The sequence below is a fragment of the Typha latifolia genome, chromosome 7 (assembly GCF_019914945.1).
Source record: "Typha latifolia isolate L0001 chromosome 7, TyphaL0001v2, whole genome shotgun sequence".
In the NCBI taxonomy this organism is placed as follows: domain Eukaryota; kingdom Viridiplantae; phylum Streptophyta; class Magnoliopsida; order Poales; family Typhaceae; genus Typha; species Typha latifolia.
This window is the reverse complement of record NC_133092.1, coordinates 358745-375297: the sequence shown is the minus strand read 5'-3', so window position 1 is coordinate 375297 and position 16553 is coordinate 358745. Positions and strand designations below refer to the sequence as shown.

At 38.1% G+C, this 16553-nt stretch overlaps 3 protein-coding genes and 1 long non-coding RNA gene across 5 annotated transcripts; 2 read left to right on the top strand and 2 right to left on the bottom strand.

Moving 5' to 3' along the window:
- Positions 1-2850, top strand: LOC140792905 (FCS-Like Zinc finger 10-like). 2 transcript variants are annotated; one of them, XM_073144135.1, is made up of 3 exons: positions 1-459; positions 1028-2152; positions 2311-2850. In XM_073144135.1, the coding sequence occupies exons 2-3, from the start codon at positions 1077-1079 to the stop codon at positions 2459-2461; spliced, it is 1227 nt and encodes a 408-aa protein (XP_073000236.1). In that variant the 5' UTR covers positions 1-459; positions 1028-1076; the 3' UTR covers positions 2462-2850. The 2 variants fall into 2 exon arrangements, with proteins under 2 accessions (XP_073000236.1, XP_073000235.1); XM_073144134.1 differs by having other exon boundaries at positions 2-223.
- Positions 2851-3083: 233 nt separating this feature from the next.
- LOC140792906 (uncharacterized) lies at positions 3084-4732 on the bottom strand. Its single transcript, XR_012109842.1, has 3 exons — positions 4684-4732; positions 3565-3667; positions 3084-3472 (listed from the first exon to the last, which is right to left on the bottom strand). It is a non-coding gene; the product is annotated as an uncharacterized lncRNA (long non-coding RNA).
- A 333-nt stretch (positions 4733-5065) lies between these two features.
- On the top strand, positions 5066-9617 carry LOC140792359 (MAR-binding filament-like protein 1). Its single transcript, XM_073143311.1, has 4 exons — positions 5066-5487; positions 5900-5967; positions 6078-6206; positions 7752-9617. Exons 1-4 carry the CDS (start codon positions 5229-5231, stop codon positions 9474-9476), a joined length of 2181 nt encoding a protein of 726 aa, XP_072999412.1. The 5' UTR covers positions 5066-5228; the 3' UTR covers positions 9477-9617.
- Positions 9618-10189: 572 nt separating this feature from the next.
- On the bottom strand, positions 10190-13868 carry LOC140792361 (probable sulfate transporter 3.4). The gene is made up of 13 exons (XM_073143313.1): positions 13478-13868; positions 13336-13384; positions 13059-13266; positions 12814-12985; positions 12652-12717; positions 12088-12201; positions 11867-11983; positions 11652-11778; positions 11274-11560; positions 10998-11188; positions 10813-10898; positions 10632-10708; positions 10190-10537 (listed from the first exon to the last, which is right to left on the bottom strand). Exons 1-13 carry the CDS (start codon positions 13802-13804, stop codon positions 10394-10396), a joined length of 1965 nt encoding a protein of 654 aa, XP_072999414.1. The 5' UTR covers positions 13805-13868; the 3' UTR covers positions 10190-10393.
- Positions 13869-16553: the final 2685 nt, after the last annotated feature.

Sequence of the window (16553 nt, the reverse complement as noted above, 5' to 3'; positions counted from 1 at the left end):
ATGCATGCAGCCAAAAGACACACACAGAGAGAGAGAGAGAGAGAGAGAGAGAGAGAGAGGAAAAAAGAACAGTACAGTATAAGCTTTTATACCTTTCTCGAGCTATTTTTACTCCTCCTGGCTGGGTCTCTTCAGAGGCTCCATCTGAGAGGTTGTTCTCAGATACAGAGCCTGAGAGAGAAGGAAGGAAGCAAAAGCAAAGCTGGGGTTTTTCCTTTTCCTTGTGGGTTCCCTCTCTCTCCTCTTCTCTCTGTTCTCTGATCTTTGGCAGGCATGCATTTGTGGAGTCATGTCATTTGGGTTGGGGAACTTGACTGCCCGTGAAATACACTAATAAATTTCCTGGGGGATTTCTATGTATTTGTGTTATTTGGAGGGATGCATTGATGAAGATTCTGTATCTGGGTTGTTGGGTTTTGGCTGGAAACTTCAGATCTTGAACTCGGATGCTATTTTAATGTAATCCCAAGTTTATTTCTCAAGATCTTTGATTTCTATTGATTTCTTCATCCATCTAATGTTACTTTTTTTACTATTTCAGTTGGCTTTGGCGAGCTTTATTTCTTCAGAAATTACATCAATAGTTTGTCCTTTTGATGATTTCCACTTGTTAGTGCATACGAGTTTGATCATCTAGTTGTTGTTTTATTTTTTTATGCTGATTATTATATAGTAATAAATACTGCTGTGGATGTCTATTATCTGCCTCTTATGCTGTAATGGCCCCCAGAAACCAGTGATACAATAACACAACACGTTTCTATCTAAATCCTTTGGAGAGCCTTCTGTTGTTTGATTGGAATCCAAGAAAATATATATATCTTTTTGGAGTATTTTTCAGCTGGATCTTTTATGATTACCACTACATGCCTATTATGATTACCAAACTTGCAGTGTTCCTCTTTCATCTTCTGATCGCACTCTCTAAGGCTGGTTTTGATTTTTTGTGTGTATCTACGATCAGTCGTACCTGTTAATATTGCCATCTTGAAACTTAATCCTAAATATTTCATTTTTAACATTTCAGTTCAGGAATTTCCTAACATCAACGGTGGAAGAGGAGGGCATTTGACACTATGCTGAGGAAGAGGAGCAGACCAGTCCAGAAAGAGCAGAGCAAAACCCACCTGATTCCAGGTTTAGCCTCTGATTCCTCCTCTTTTGATGGAGTGATGCAGAAGGCCAAGAGCACCTCGTTCTTTAGTGTTCCTGGGCTCTTTGTAGGATTCACCACCAAGGGCTTATCAGATTGTGATTCAGCTAGGAGCCCAACGTCTCCTCTGGACTACAAGGTGTTTTCCAATGTAGGCAACTCCTTTGTTAGGTCTCCTAGAACACCAGGCCCTGATGGGCAACCAAAGAGCTGGGATTGCAGCAGGGTTGGCCTTGGTCTTGTGGGTTCTCTCAATGATGAGACTATGCCATTTGGGAAGGGCTTAGGATTTCCTGAGAGAAGGAATATAGTGTTTGGATCACAGATGAGGATCAACATCCCAAACCCTAGTGCTCATCTGGGTGGTCTGAGAGGTGAACCTTTAGGTGCAGCTCCTAAATCCTTGCCTAAGGATTATGGGGTTTTTTCACAGACTAGGATAGGGTCACCTCATCATCTGGGTTCCTCGAGAATGGCACTGGGGCGCAAAGGAGATGAATTGGTATGTGGGGAATTTGGCAAAATGCGATCTTGTTCTGCGGATATCAGTGGATCATCTCTTCCCCCGAATCAGTTTTACGAGAACCCAAAGTTTATTTCTGAAATCTTTCCATTAAATTCAAAGAATTCTCCGTTGGATTCTCCTCCAGCTGAAGGGAGCACCAGTTTTGACAAGTTTTCGGGTTCTCTCCCTATATCTATTGGCGCATCTCATGGTTTTATAGGTGCTCTATCTGCAAGTGAGATCGAGCAGTCGGAGGATTACACTTGCATTATTTCTCATGGTCCTAATCCAAAGACTACTCACATTTTTGGGGATTGTGTTCTGGAATCCCACTCAATTCAGTCACCTGATTATAATAGGAAAGAGGGTATTGCTTCCTCCAAATGGCTGCTTAAGTGCCATCAGGATTCTCCACCCGGTCTTTCCGATGATTTTTTGAGCTTCTGCTTCTCTTGCAAGAAGAAATTAGAAGGAAAAGACATCTATATCTATAGGTTAGTCCTGGAATTGTTCTGCAATTCTTTTGATCTGCAATTCTTTTGATCTGCTCGTATTCTCTTCCTGTTGTATGGTAGTAAATCAGAGAGCATGCACATAGATACACTGGCAATCATGTTGTTTTAGTCTCTTAAGTTTCTCTTATGCATTGCAGAGGTGAGAAGGCATTCTGTAGCTGTGACTGCCGTGATCAAGAAATTAGTACTGAAGAAGAAAGGGAGAAAGAGACAGCTTATTCATCTGACTCTCCTGAATTGGCCTTCGATGATGACATTTTTCTCGCTGGGACGGTCGTGGCTACATAGCTAGAGGATCGCTAAAGCCAACAACATCAATCTATGAGAAATGGAAATTTTTTAAGGTAAACAATTTGATCATCCGTTCATGAAGAGCTGTCTATGTGGATCTTTAGCAGCCATGGATGGTCACTATGTACATTCATTTGTTTGCTGATGCTGTTTCAGCACTCATGGTGGTGTTTGTGGGTCATGGTCAGGACTGCGTTTTTCTTTTTATTTTCGGATATCTCAGTTTCCGGATAAACTTTGATTTTTGGTTTATAATTTTGATAAGAGGGGTGTTGCCACTGCATGGGCTCCCCATTTTTCCCTAGAATCTACTTGCAGCAGCTACTGTATAAGCTTCGAGAACTTCATTAGTTAATGATATGAGCTAGTTTTTACTTTTTGAGTAATACCTATTGATTTTCTTCTGATATGCATCTAATCATTTGCACCTGCTCTTACCTACTCTGCAGCACTGACTGAGAAATGTTGGAATCATGGAATACTTGTTCTACAAATAGATGTCAAATAAGACAGCTTGCCACAATCATATGAACAGTAGAATCTATACTTATAGCTCATATCAATCTACTGTTATCTGATATGTCTCTTAATGAACTTGGTAGTCTTAAGTTTAGTCTACATCGATACACAATTGTAACACTCTGCTTCTCTAATATTGTTGCTGCATAATTTCTTGAAATGATACTTTTATGTTGATAGCACTCATAATAGTAGAAGTGATATCAGGCAAATAAAAAGACTCTTGTATTTATGATCTCAAATAGATAGATTTTATCCTATTATTGCCCCCATCGAGTAAAACTTCAGTTGTGTAGTATAACCAATCTAGTATTGAAACTGTGTGCCCAAGATTGTCTTCTTCTCTTCTAATACTTGCTCTGTGTATTCTTGTAATGATAGTGATGGTGTTCTCAATCATACTATCGAGCCAGTGGGTATGAGTTATTCTGTGGCTTAATTGCTTTGATGATCTTGTCATCTGATATCTGCATTCATATTCTAATCCATCTGAAAAGAGGAAGTATGCAGCTCCCAGTAAATTATCAGAAGTTCTAATTCCTTTTATCTCCTAACTCACTATTCTGATAGCAGTTTTATACCTTCACTGCAGAAGCCATCCAACATTTTGAGGTATTTGATTAGAATTTCTCCCAGGAATTTTCATCTCCAGCTCTCAATATTGGGAGACTCCCATCTCATGAACTGGTTATCAAACCAAGTGTCAGCAAAATCTGGATACAAACTTTTCCCTATCTATGCAACACATTAATCTAGAAAAATTGAGACATAATTGTGCTAATTTCAAGATTTGGTCTCAGATTCTTCTCTTCATTAGAGAAAGTAATAGTAGATAGTACTCCCAGAGTAGACTTTTTGTAGCTAATCTGGGTAGCAAGTATTCAGGATAGGAAAACTCAATTTTGAATAGGATTTTGAGCTCCTTAAACTAGACTTACCATCTCTAGGTACCACATGGGATAGGCCACCATATTTTACATGATAGAATGTGAAGCTACTTGGATCAACAAAATTTCTTAAAATAATATGGGTAAAGGATAAATCACTCCTCTTTGTTTTTGTCAAAAATCAAACTATTCCTTAAAACTTCATTTTGTCCTCCCTCCTATGGTTTAGATTAAAGTGAAATGGTTAACTTTTTCTATCCCAAACTAAACTGAGAAAGCACAATTTCTCTCTTCTTTTTTTAAATTATTACATATAATTATTCTACCATAATAAATATTAAAATGCTTATCTTTCATTTAGTTTACTCACCTATTTTATTATTCAAAGTTCAACTAAAATACAGTTTCAACCTCTTCTAGCTCCTATATAATATTACAGGCATTAAATCTTAATTATTATCTAACTATTACAATGCACATACCTGTAAATATATAATCATGAAACACATTTTTTAATAATATTAAAATATAGATAGAAGATTCATATTAACTCAAATAATAATATTATTAATATCATAGTGATATTACGTCAATATGTAATTTCTTTGTTAAGTTTGTATTAAAAAATTAATATTTTTATATTAGTCTAAACTACGGGAGAGTAGAGTAATACAAATAAAAATTCAAAAATAGGTAATTTAAAATTTGTGCAAATAATATTACGCTGAAAGCTCTAATATAGAATCAAACCAATAGCTTATGGTAATCTCATAATTAAAAGAGAAAAAGAAGAAGATGATCGAGATTGTTTACCTTTATATGGGAGCTTAGCATAAACAAATCGCTCTACTAGTCGTATTATAAGATTAAGATTCAGACTATCTCAACTTCAACTCGGGTGTGCATCATTCCATGACTCGCAACAAAAGAAATCTACGTGGTCCAAATCCAGTCTCATTGTGAGGATAGAAGCCCTTCCCTTACTGCTGAGCTGGCAGTCAGTGAATGGCCAAGCGCCAAAAAGATCACAGCGATGATGCTGACCTGGCGTCCCAAAGAGAAGCCAAATGTCGTCATGCCATTGTATTCTCCAAACTAGCCCCAGATAAACACTGCAGTGCGAGCGACATCGTTGCTGACTTCGGTCTGCGTAACTCAACTACTGTGACCGACCACAAGGGTAAAATAATAATTTTAGGTTGGATGAGCCCCTCGCGTTCTTTCGTTGTTCAGAGGAAGTGGATGCCGCTCTTCCTCAAGAAAAGCTGAGAGAGAGAGAGAGAGAGGAATTGAATGGAAGGAAGAGAGCACTCTTGAGCTTCTTCAAGGTTGCCAAGTAAAGAGGCTAAATCTCGTGGATGGGGTTCTCAATGGGTTGTTCCAGTTTCTTGCAATCACCAGTCTCCATACCCTTCTCTCCCAATGGCTCTTCGTCTCCTCTCTTGCTGTGGCCTCACAGGAAAGCTAGCAAGAAGAAGGTGTTTGCCATGGGATCGAGTGGTGGTGGCAACGGTAATCTCGGCGGTCCCTCGCAAAGGAGAGCTTTTCTCCTTGTTGGTATCTCGGTTTTGCCCCTCTTGCAGCTTAAAGCAGTAGCTTTGGAAGATCTCGTGCAAGGTTCTCTTTTCCTTCTTTTTTTGGCATATTAGTGATGAGGTAATTGGTCCTTTGTTACGTTTGATATTTTAGGTGTTAATTTGATGTGGATAGTGTCAGAATTAATCGCCAAGATAACTTTCCTTTTAGTTGTTCTTGCCGAGGGTTTAATTAGAGAACTTTGGGACTTGAATGTTTCATGATAGAGTAATTTGGCGCAAAATTTGACTTCCATGCCAGGCCGCCGAGGCCAATAATTTAGGATATATCATCAAGACTTGTAAAACACAACCCCCTGTAGCAACAAAATTGGGCTTCCAACCAGAGGAATTACTGTTACCTTTAAATGGTATCAATGTATCTCCTTGGTGATTACCCTTCTTGCTTTGGTCTATTTGCTGAATACTACTTGTCTATATTGTTGTGATGTCAGATAAAGAAGTGCAAGGTCTTAAACAGCCAGACCAGGAAATCTCATTGGAAGAACCTAACAAGTCTGAGGTGGTTTAATCCTTTGCTCTATCTTTGAATTCTAAAATGAGAAAAGTATTTATGATAAAAGATTTAGTCCTTCTTTCACATCATCTGATATATATATAGCTTGTCTGCAGCAAGATGTACCTGGGGATTCATTTTTATCTGTCCTGAATGCGATTGGAATAGTTGGATCAGGTGTTCTTGGTGCACTATATGCCACATCTCAAAAGGAAAAGACAGCTATGGAGTCAAGCATCGCATCTGTAAACAATCTGCAAACTTGTAATTAGAGATTTTCTTAACTTATATGGTTATCATTAGTTAGAGTTGGTTGGAATTTTCTGATAATTAAATTATGCATCATTAAATATACCCAGAGAGCTTGATATTCAAATATGGACAGATGTATGTTTTGAAGTTCTTATTTGTCGGAGCTGTTACTAAGTAAGTAGAGATGTGCGTACATGTGCCTTTTTCTCCAACATATGACATCTAAACCAGGTGTTATCTGTAAATGAAATTTTTTGGTGTATAGTCCAAAGCTTCCCTGTTGGCACACTATAAGCAACATATAATGAAGGTCAAATTTGATAGAAAGTGCTAAATCAAGATTCCAGTATGGGCTCCAAAAAGATTAAATTAAAGTCTGGGAAATTTTAGATACCTATGTATACTATAAGCCATAAGATATTATTTTTAGGAATATATCCATACTTCTCTTGATCTTTTATTTCCAATAACAGTTTCTAATTATTTAGCATAAATGAATAAGTAATCTAGTAAACAAGAATTATTTCAGTACAAGTCAATACATTGCCAGCCTTTATTTAAAGAAAAAATGGTGAATTGATAATTGTTGTATGCTGTCCTTTTGCTATTTGATGACCTTTGTTTTTTCCATGCTCGTTCATGCAATGAATGAGGAACATGTTATCATAACCAATATCCTCGTTGTGGTACTGAGCCTAATTTTGTTCTCGGCCTTATTTGTTCCTGGGACGTGAAAACAAACCCTTAAATAATAAAATTTTATGAATTTTCCTTGGGTGTTGTAACTTGAGGAACTAATGGAGGCTGTGAGCTCCATGACCATGGAGTTCCATCGAGAAGGTAGATAGAACTGATTTTATATCTTTCATGTGAAGCCCGTCCCTTGTTTGTGATTGAATTTGGGAAACATATCTTCAATTCCTTTGACTTTCAAGATGTGTGTTGGAAAGAAATATCTTGAAAAAGTATTTGGCATGTTAATTAAAAGGATGATGTCTTCAGCGCAAGGTTGATTCATTGCTATATCCATGAAGTTGGTGAATATTCATAAACCTTGATCATGTCTTTTGTTTACTGTATTTGTTCTTTCCTACTCTATCTGGGTATTTTTGCCCGCCCTTTCTGTGTTGTTGGACTGTTTTCCTACACTGCATTGAGTTCTTTTGTAGATGAAGAAAATTTCAGGAATGTGCAGATGCGTAAATTGGTGGGGATGATCAATGGAGGGAGATTTTGAGATAACAAACTTTCTAATAACTTTTGGATTTTGAGGATAAGAAACCGACTAATTTTAGTGGAGCCTGTCTGGATCAAACTTTTTTCATTTTCTCTGCAATAAATAGTTAATGCGCTGCCAGGATATGGGTTTATAGATTGCCTCATCCTAAATTTGTGCATAGTAGTAGCAAGTAGACAATTTATAAGTAGGCTGAAGTCATTTGCAACCATCCTTTATTGTAACACCGTGCTTGCAGAAGTTTCCATTAGTGCTTACATTTCTTGGCAGCTATGTCTATCTAACAAAACACTGAATGCAGATGGAGACTGCGCTAACCGAGAAGGAAGCAACAATCTCTTTATTGAAGGAAAACTATGAGAGAAGCCTATCAAGCGAGCAAGAAGAACAAATGAAGCAAGCAAGAAAATTCAAGGAGGAGGAAGCTTCTCTGTTAAATCAACTGTCTTCCATGAACAGGACTCTAACAGCTTTACGTGAAGAACTACAGAGTGAGAAAAAACTAGTTGAGGAGCTTAAATCAGAAATAAGTCAGCTTAAGGGTAGTATTACACAAGCTGGGGAAGAGAAAAGGATGCTTGAAGCCAAACTCAAAGAAAAAATGGATACAGCAGATGTCTTACAGGATAAAGTATGCTTGCTTGGCCTGGAGATAAGCGACAAGGAGAAGAATATTAACGAACTAAAACTATCACTTGCTGGTAAGGAGGAAGATTATAGGAGCTTGAGATCTATCTTGGACCAGACTAGGGACAACTTTGAGAGTGCAAATTCCACAATAGAACAACTCAAGGAGGAGGTTCTTAGAACCAGAGAAGAACTGAATGCCAAGATATTTTCAATTGATTCCTTGAATGAAGAACTTCAGTCACTACATGCAGCTAAAATTGTCGCTGAGAAAAAAGTTCAGGATCTCATGAAAGAGTATGATGATTTGAAGTCCTCTTCTGAAACAAGGGCAAATCTTGATTCTGAACTTCTATTGAACAAAGATGGCCAACTCCATCAACTTGGAGAAAAACTTGCCCTAGCATTAAGTGAAGCTACCAATGACCGAGCAATGATTGCAGAGTTAAAGAAAGAGAAGGATGATGCCGAAAATAAGCTAGAAAGAGAAGTAGCCATTGTAAAGAAATTGAAAGATGAACTTAAATCCACTGAAAAGTCATTAGGAGCTTCAAGACTCGAGGTAGCCAATCTGTTCAAGGAACTTGATGAGACAAAAAGATCATATGAGGAACTGATGTCCAAGGTTTCAAATATTCAGGATGAATTTATTGAAGAGAAAAGACTTCTGACTAATAACTTGGACGAGGCAATGGCTACTAAAATAGCTCTTTCTGATGAGCTAGTCTCAACTAAGGAGGTAATAAAGAGGAGAGAAGAGGAACTTGAAGTGTCCTTCAATCAATTGAAAACGGTTGCCGAAGATCATGATAAATTGAAAAAGGAACTGCTAGAGATCTATAAGAAGCTAGAATCTACATCGCGTGAGTTGAAAGAAGAACGAAAGATAGTTGCTACTTTGAACAGAGAGATTGAGGTTTTGGCAAAACAAGTACAAAGAGATTCTGAAGCCCGGAGAGCTCTTGAAGCAGACTTAGATGAGGCTACCAGATCACTTGATGAGATGAACAAGAGTGCATTGGTGCTCTCCAAGGAGCTGGAGAACACTAATTCTATGGTTGCCAACCTTGAAGCGGAGAAGGAGATGTTATTCAAGGTGCTTACTGAACAAAAGAACAAAACAAAGGAATCCCAGGAAAATATCGAGGATGCCCAAAGCCTTATCACAAAGCTTGGGAGTGAAAGAGACAGTTTTGAAAAGAGGTCTAAAAAGCTTGAAGAGGAATTAGCATCAGCAAAGGGTGAAATATTACGATTGCGGAGGCAGATTAGTATGAACAAACCTCCAAATAAGCAATCTGTGAATGATCACCATCAAAAGCCTAAAGAAGTTGCAGCTGGAACTCTTCCAGTGAAAAAGACCGCTACCAGAAGAAGAAAGGGAGAGTCGACCCTGTAGTTTCTTAGTAGTAGAACGATCAGGAAGAAGAATATTTAATATGTTTCCGCCCAATTTTATGTTAAAACTTTATATTTTTGGAACACCATATCATTACAATTAGATAGAAAATCCCTTACTGAGTGGAGCCTTCTTTTTTGAGCCGAGCCTAGCTAGATTTCATTGAGCAATCTTTATAGAGTGGACATTGGCTTCCTTTTACTAGTAATTCCGTTTCTTTGCTGTCAATTATTCTGTAAAGGGACTGATCTCCAAGAAAAGTTGAAGACATTTAAATTATATAGATAAGGATTCGAGTTGCTATAGTGCATAACTTTCTACCAACAGTTCGTACTGATCAACAGTTTTCTCTTCTTTTTTTTCGTTTAAATGTAAAATTATCAACTGGAAGGAGTAACTTATCCCTGCTTTTTCCTCGGGAACATTTTGCTTCCAAATGCTTCTTGCATGATTTGCTTGTAGACAGAGTATATTAACAAGTATTACAGGGACTGTTCTACATTGTCTCCTTTGTTTATTTCTTTCTAGAAAAATTTAGCAATATTAAAGTTTTGAGACACCGTCAATGGTGAAGATGACACTGATCTCCTTTTTTTGGTTGCAATTTTGATCTAATCATGCTTAAAATGAACCGCAGACCAAATATTAGATATGTTCAAAGAGAATGGATCATCTACAGACTACATCTCACAGATAAAGTGGACAGAAGCAAGTTTATAAGACAACTTCATTAAAATTTTCTTATATTATGGTATCAGGTTTCTTCAAAATCTCTTCTTGGAAGAGCTCAGTACTAAGACACCATCATTGAAGTTTATATTACTAGATACCAAATACACATCCACTAATATGGAAATACTTTGTTTCTTCTCTGCTGTCACCTTTCTTTGGTTTGAATTAGATAAACGGAAGGATGCTCAAATCTGGCCTTTATATGAAGAAGAAATCGCAGCGATGGCTTCTGCAACGGTCATATAAACACACTCCGACCCAAATTGCTCCCAAATCACAGATTTGCATAGTTTTTCCGTGACACTTGCAACTGGATTTGCTAACACAAACTGCATTAAAACAAGCAAAGTTATAAATGCTCTGTTCTATTTGATTCTAGCAGGATAAATTTTAGTAGAATGAGAATAAATTCTTCTTAGTTACCTCCACAGATCTTTTATCCAGGATCTTCTTCAGCTCTGCAAGTGTTTCCATTCCACTCGTGTCTATAGCCGTCACAGCTGCAGAAAGTTTGATATATACACTTAGTCAAAAGAGATATATATATATATATATATATATATATATAATGTCAGTTATGTATTTAATGGTAAGTATCACTTACCACTCATGTCCAAGATGATGCATTTAATGGAGCTCTGGTTCATTTTTGCAACCCTCTCTTCTTCTTCTCGTACCCATCTCAGGATTCTGTATAATTATCAGACAAAATATTTATTTTTCTTCAAAAAAAAAGAAGAAGAAAAAGATGGAAACCTAATTCGGACCCTAAAATTAATTGAAACCCACCTCTCTTGAAGGTACATCGAGTTAGCAAAGTATATGGGGGATTCAATTCCAAGAATGAGGAAAGGAGGGACTCTGATGGCCTCTTTGTAGTGTACTAGATCTCTATAGTTGTGTGTCCCTGGAACAACCCCCTTGATTACAATGTTTGGACGCGTCACATGTATCAAAATTTTTAGCATGGAGATGCCAACCTGCAAAAAATATTCACAAAACTTGTATCATTCTTTCTTTGTAGAACTATGCAGCAAGTAAGTCTAAAGTAAGAGAAGAGCTTACAGCTATTGCAAGGCCCATCTGCACTGAGATGAATAGAACACCGAAGAAAGCACTGATACAAGCCAAGAAGTCGAGTTTATCCACCTTCCACAGCCGGATAACAGCATGGAAATCTATAAGCCCGATAACTGCCGTTATAATTATCGCCGAGAGGATAACGTTGGGTGTGTGATAAAATAGTGGCATGAGGAATAGCATGGTAACGAGGACAGCAGATGCCATTACTATGTTTGAGACTGCCGTCTTCGATCCGGCGTTATAGTTCACCGCCGATCGAGAAAATGATCCTATATTTATATATATCATCAATCATATATAAAATTAACACTAAAATAATGAGTCTTAAAACGCTCAGTTGAAGCATATAATTTGCTATACCAGTAGTGACATAGCATGAAGCACAAGAGCCAGCCATGTTCATGATCCCTATGGCCATCATCTCTTTGTTTCCATCAATCTGGTAGTTCTTTATAGAAGCAAATGTTCTTCCAACAGCAATACCTTCCTGGAATTATATATAGAAGATGCTATAACTTTATCTGCGTGGTTTTACGAATAATGTGCTTATTCGAGTGAGAGTATTCTTTTCTTACAGTGAGAGATAAGATGCCTGTGACTATTCCGGTCTTAATAGCAAGACCCAAGAAAGAGCCATGGAAATAGAGCATGTTAACTGAAGGAGGATTCACTCCTTCTTGTAGATGCCCAATCTATTTGACAAAGGCATAAGAAAAAGATGTAAGTGTACCTGAAGAGGATTTCAAGAGTTAATTAATTTGCTATTAATTAGCTAATTAAGAGGTTAACTACTTACTACACTGATGCCATGGTTCTGAGCTTTGAAGACAAAGGAGATGACGGTTGAGAGAATTACGGAGGCTAGAGGAGCTGCTGCTGATACCCAGAAGAGCTTTGGCTTTCTTGAGCTCTGGATAATTCTTAAATTATTTGTTAATGTTTGGATAATGAGCTAATAAATCAACTAAAAAGGAACCAAATAGAGAAAAAAAAATGGCAACTTTGCCTAGTTATCCAAATCTGAAAAATATAAGGGTTTCTTTTGCAAAATTCTAATTCCTTTTCATAAATAATGGACAATAAGCAGGGTGGCTACAAAAATGGGTGGTTAATCCATCCTCTCTATATTTTTTTTTATAAAAAAAAATCCCATCCTCTCTTATTCAAGATTAGTGGAATTAAATTCCTCTTAGTGGCAAGCAAATAAGGGTCCACCACAATTCTGAGCACCCTACAGAATTAATCTTCCGTTCATCACACCACCACCACCACCACCTCCCCGGCTCCCCATTTTGGGAAATATCTTTTATGGAAAATGCAAGATATGGTCTTCAAGAAAGGAATTAAGTAGAGAACTTACTATATGTCTTGTTATCAGTAGGAAACCAAGGAATGAGGTGCCCATCAAAATTGTTTGCCAAGCCCACTGCACATATACACATAGTTATATATGTACATATATCAGTTAATATAAACTTTATTCTATCTCGTAATACAAATTTCTGTATATATATGTGATTACCTCTGTCCTGTGCTTGAAAACTGAGAGCATTACAGGGATGAAACCCATCTTTGTAGTGAAGTGTACTATCCCAAGTAGTCCTTTGAGCTGCTGAAGTGATACTATGACGGCGGCGCCGCCCATGAATCCGATCAGCGTGGGTTTCGATAAGAAATCCACGATAAATCCTAACCTATAATTCCAAACAAGCATTAGTTATGTGTGTTTGAAGGGAATATATTGGGTGGAAGATAAGTTTTATTTACCTGAGAAAGCCCAATGAGGCTTGGAATACACCAGCAAAGAAGGTGGCAGTGAAAGCTAGTTGGATGTAAAGAGTAGGCTCGTGCTCAGGTGAGACCATCTCTCTTAACATGGATCCCATCACCAAGGATGCAATTGAAACTGGCCCAACTGCGAGGTCCCTTGAGCTCCCAAGAACAGAATAGATCAATGGTGGCACAAAGCTCGAATCTGCCATCCAAATCGAATGAGATAAGAAACTAGGATAACTAAGGAAGAAGTGCAATGATAAATACTCACATAGGCCAATGATGGGAGGCAAATTTGCAAGCTTTGCATAGCTAATCCCCTGTCAAGCATGAAAAAGAAGCTTAATTTCCATTGGTTTTGTCACGTGTACGTCAGGAAACTAAGTGGTCATTTTGCAAGTAATCTTACGTACTTGTGGGATGGCTAAGCTAGCAATGGTAAGGCCAGAGATTGCATCAGACTTGAGGAGCTGAAGATTATACTCAGAACCCCAGTGGAAGATTGGGAAAAAGTACTGCAGACCAAGAACTAACTTCCTGAAGAAGGATTGGTTCTTGAACTGGTGGAAAGGGTCATCAGGGAAGAAGACCTCACTTAGGCTCTGTTTGAGAGACTGGAAGGTGGTCTTCTTCTGAGGCAAGGAAACCCTGTGGATCTCCATGGGTTGCATGGCTGGAGTAGCTGATTCAAGATCATTGGCATCTGGGAAGCTCTCCACTTTGTTTGAGCTGCCACCCATTTGCTCAAGTTAGGAATTGAACAAGGGGATGGAATGGAATATTGAGGAGTGTGAGGCTTGAGGTAGTTTGTAAGAGAAGGTGGTACTTATATAAAAGGATGAGGTAGTGGAAGGTGGGGTGAAAAGGAAAAGGAAAAGAAAATTCTAAACAAAGTATAATTTGTCTAATGTTTTGGTGTAGAAATAATTAGAAAGGATTCTCTATAATTAGAGTTGTAGGATCTTCCTATAATTAATTAACCAGATGTGTACATATATATAGTTAGGAAGACTATGCGAATACATTGGAAATCGATTTAATTGAAAAGCTTAAGCTGCCTATTAGATTTGGCCTATTACTCTATTTTGATTCTTCTCATTTTACCTTCCTTTTAGATATAGGAATATTCCTTAAAGCATTACTCAAGAATCTCAGATTTCAACGTAAACCAATCATTATTTGCTCCTTTTCGAGTCCAATACTATCGATTACTCTGCGCCAAATTATATACGAACCCTATTTATATTTCAGGATTGTCGAACTACGCGTTCTATTACAAGTCAGTTAGGGGGGAAAAAAAAGGGAGTACTCCTAGCAAAACAACTTTTGGAGACATATTTAAGACTTATGTCCAACTCAAAAACTTAATGAAGTACTAAGATTAAGCCTTCATGGCATTAGAATACAAACTTTGAATTATAGATTTTCTACAGTCCGGGTGTGTGAGAAATTCCTCCACAGTCCACACATAGGTTGGACTAAAAAATTCCTCTATTTCTTTCTCAATAGAAGCTTGAGCTCACTTATGAGCTATAGAGTGTAATTTAGCCAACCTGCAACTACGTTAGCACTATTTATTTATTTTTTCTCCCTTCTGTTCTTCTTTTTCTCTAGAAGAATGTCATCATTGATTTGACAACCACAAAGATGTGATGCTGAATTCCCTATTTGGAAAGGTTTAAAATTTGATTTTATATCTACATTCACTTTTACCTTCTGATGAAGAAGATGTACTTTAGAGGAAAGGAAGTACCTTGTCAGTCTATTTTGCACAAATAAACTTAATGGTGTTACCTGTCAATTCTCTCATCCATTAGTAGCCAACCTAACATTCTAAGTTCAACGTAAACGATAATAATGGCCATCCTTCTGTGAGGGAAAAAAAGAAAATCTTTATAGCGATGGTGTAAAAGAAAGATTAATCTTTCAAATTGGCCAACTTAGAATAGTTTGCTATCAGAAGTTCCGTGAGGGGAAATAGAGCATCATCATACATGCCATATCTCCGTGATACTTATTCGTCACTCCACCCCATATGTAGATTGTAGAATATTCCTGGGCCATACAACAAACATGCATTCCCAGTTAGCTACATATAATAAATAGCTGCAACAATTATAATTTCAACATATCTCAAATCACCACCAAAAGTGAGATGTTTTAGAACAACGTTCATATCTCACTCCATACTGAAAAGGATGGCCAACTACAGTGACACATCACAAGAGAAGAGTTCCTCATATCTCTTACCTTATTCCGTCAACGGTTCCACCGTCTTATACTGCTTAGGAACAGACAAACGAGAGAGAGTAAGCAGATATTGGGAAGAGCGGTTTCAGTGCGGGCGATGCTTTTTCGAGTTTATTTAGGCATATCTTTAAATGCGTTTCAATGCATCGATTATAAGCATATGCTCAGAAGATTGTTGAGGTGACATATATCTGACTGATACCGAACGGACTCAGACTGGCATCAAATGTAAATAGAGTATGGCAATTGCACTGCTCTTGATTAGGAAATCTCACTCATTTGACTAGCAGAATAATAGATGGACAAAGAGAGAGAGATGATGCGGAGTTGGAATAGGAACTAGGAATCCACCGTACGCGGCGAGCAGCAAGCGCGATCGATGGACACGTTAAGAAAAGAAAAGAAAAAAAAAAAACAGTACGCCGGGGCGAGTTGGAATCTGGTACACGACCTTCGATGGTCGCCGTTGGTCTGGCTATCAGCCTCAGCATACCTTTAGAAAAAGGGCCACTTATGGAGGGAATCAAATCGTGTGGCCCATTTCCACCCTCTCAGATTGGACGGTGCTCGTTTGGTGGACCTCTCCTTGTGCCTGAGCCACTAAGGGCCTGCTTGCCTGCCTGCCTTATGGATACAAGAAGTCGTGGTTTACTTAGGCGTGAGGCAGATTGATTAGAGAGCTTTTTTAGGTGATTTAATGCCATATATTTGATGATATATCTATGTGAATACCAACGAGTAGGCCATCAGCAGTGTCGCCATCGAATAATTGCCGATAAGCTTTTGTTGGTCACGTGCTACTTTCTTCACAGGCAGGTGCACTACTGTTGATATATATATATATATTTGCCTTGATAATGTGAGTGGGCCTAACACGTAAGGGTTAGGTTCTTGATCGCAGCCTCTTCTACATCCATGGCGTGGACTCGATCGATTGGACCACACGGCTTTGGTTAAGCAAGGCTTGACGGTGGTCTCAAAGGTCATCCACTCTTTTGGAGGTCAAACTTAGAGGAGTCGATCGTCTCGTCTCTGGCCTGACACTTGCTGACTCAGCAGGTCGCCTGCAGCCTCGACTCCAGGAATTTCCTGCATTCTTATATATATATATATATATATATATATATATATGATCAGTCTATTTTTTTTGTTAAAGCAGAGGAACAGGAAAGCTAGCACTAGGCCCATTCCTTTTTTTGGCAGTAGCCCATGATGATAGTTGCACCAGTTGCCAGGGGA

Excerpts from the sequence above, each read along its gene's own strand:
- LOC140792905 (XM_073144135.1), top strand. The coding sequence starts at position 1,077 with ATGCTGAGGAAGAGGAGCAGACCAGTCCAGAAAGAGCAGAGCAAAACC. Across the intron at positions 2,153-2,310 it reads AAAGACATCTATATCTATAG|AGGTGAGAAGGCATTCTGTA; the intron begins GTTAGTCCTGGA and ends TATGCATTGCAG.
- LOC140792359 (XM_073143311.1), top strand. The coding sequence starts at position 5,229 with ATGGGGTTCTCAATGGGTTGTTCCAGTTTCTTGCAATCACCAGTCTCC. Across the intron at positions 5,488-5,899 it reads TTTGGAAGATCTCGTGCAAG|ATAAAGAAGTGCAAGGTCTT; the intron begins GTTCTCTTTTCC and ends TTGTGATGTCAG. Across the intron at positions 5,968-6,077 it reads AAGAACCTAACAAGTCTGAG|CAAGATGTACCTGGGGATTC; the intron begins GTGGTTTAATCC and ends GCTTGTCTGCAG.
- LOC140792361 (XM_073143313.1), bottom strand. The coding sequence starts at position 13,804 with ATGGGTGGCAGCTCAAACAAAGTGGAGAGCTTCCCAGATGCCAATGAT. Across the intron at positions 11,189-11,273 it reads AGATGGGCCTTGCAATAGCT|GTTGGCATCTCCATGCTAAA; the intron begins GTAAGCTCTTCT and ends TATTTTTTGCAG. Across the intron at positions 10,709-10,812 it reads CATCATCTTGGACATGAGTG|CTGTGACGGCTATAGACACG; the intron begins GTAAGTGATACT and ends AACTTTCTGCAG.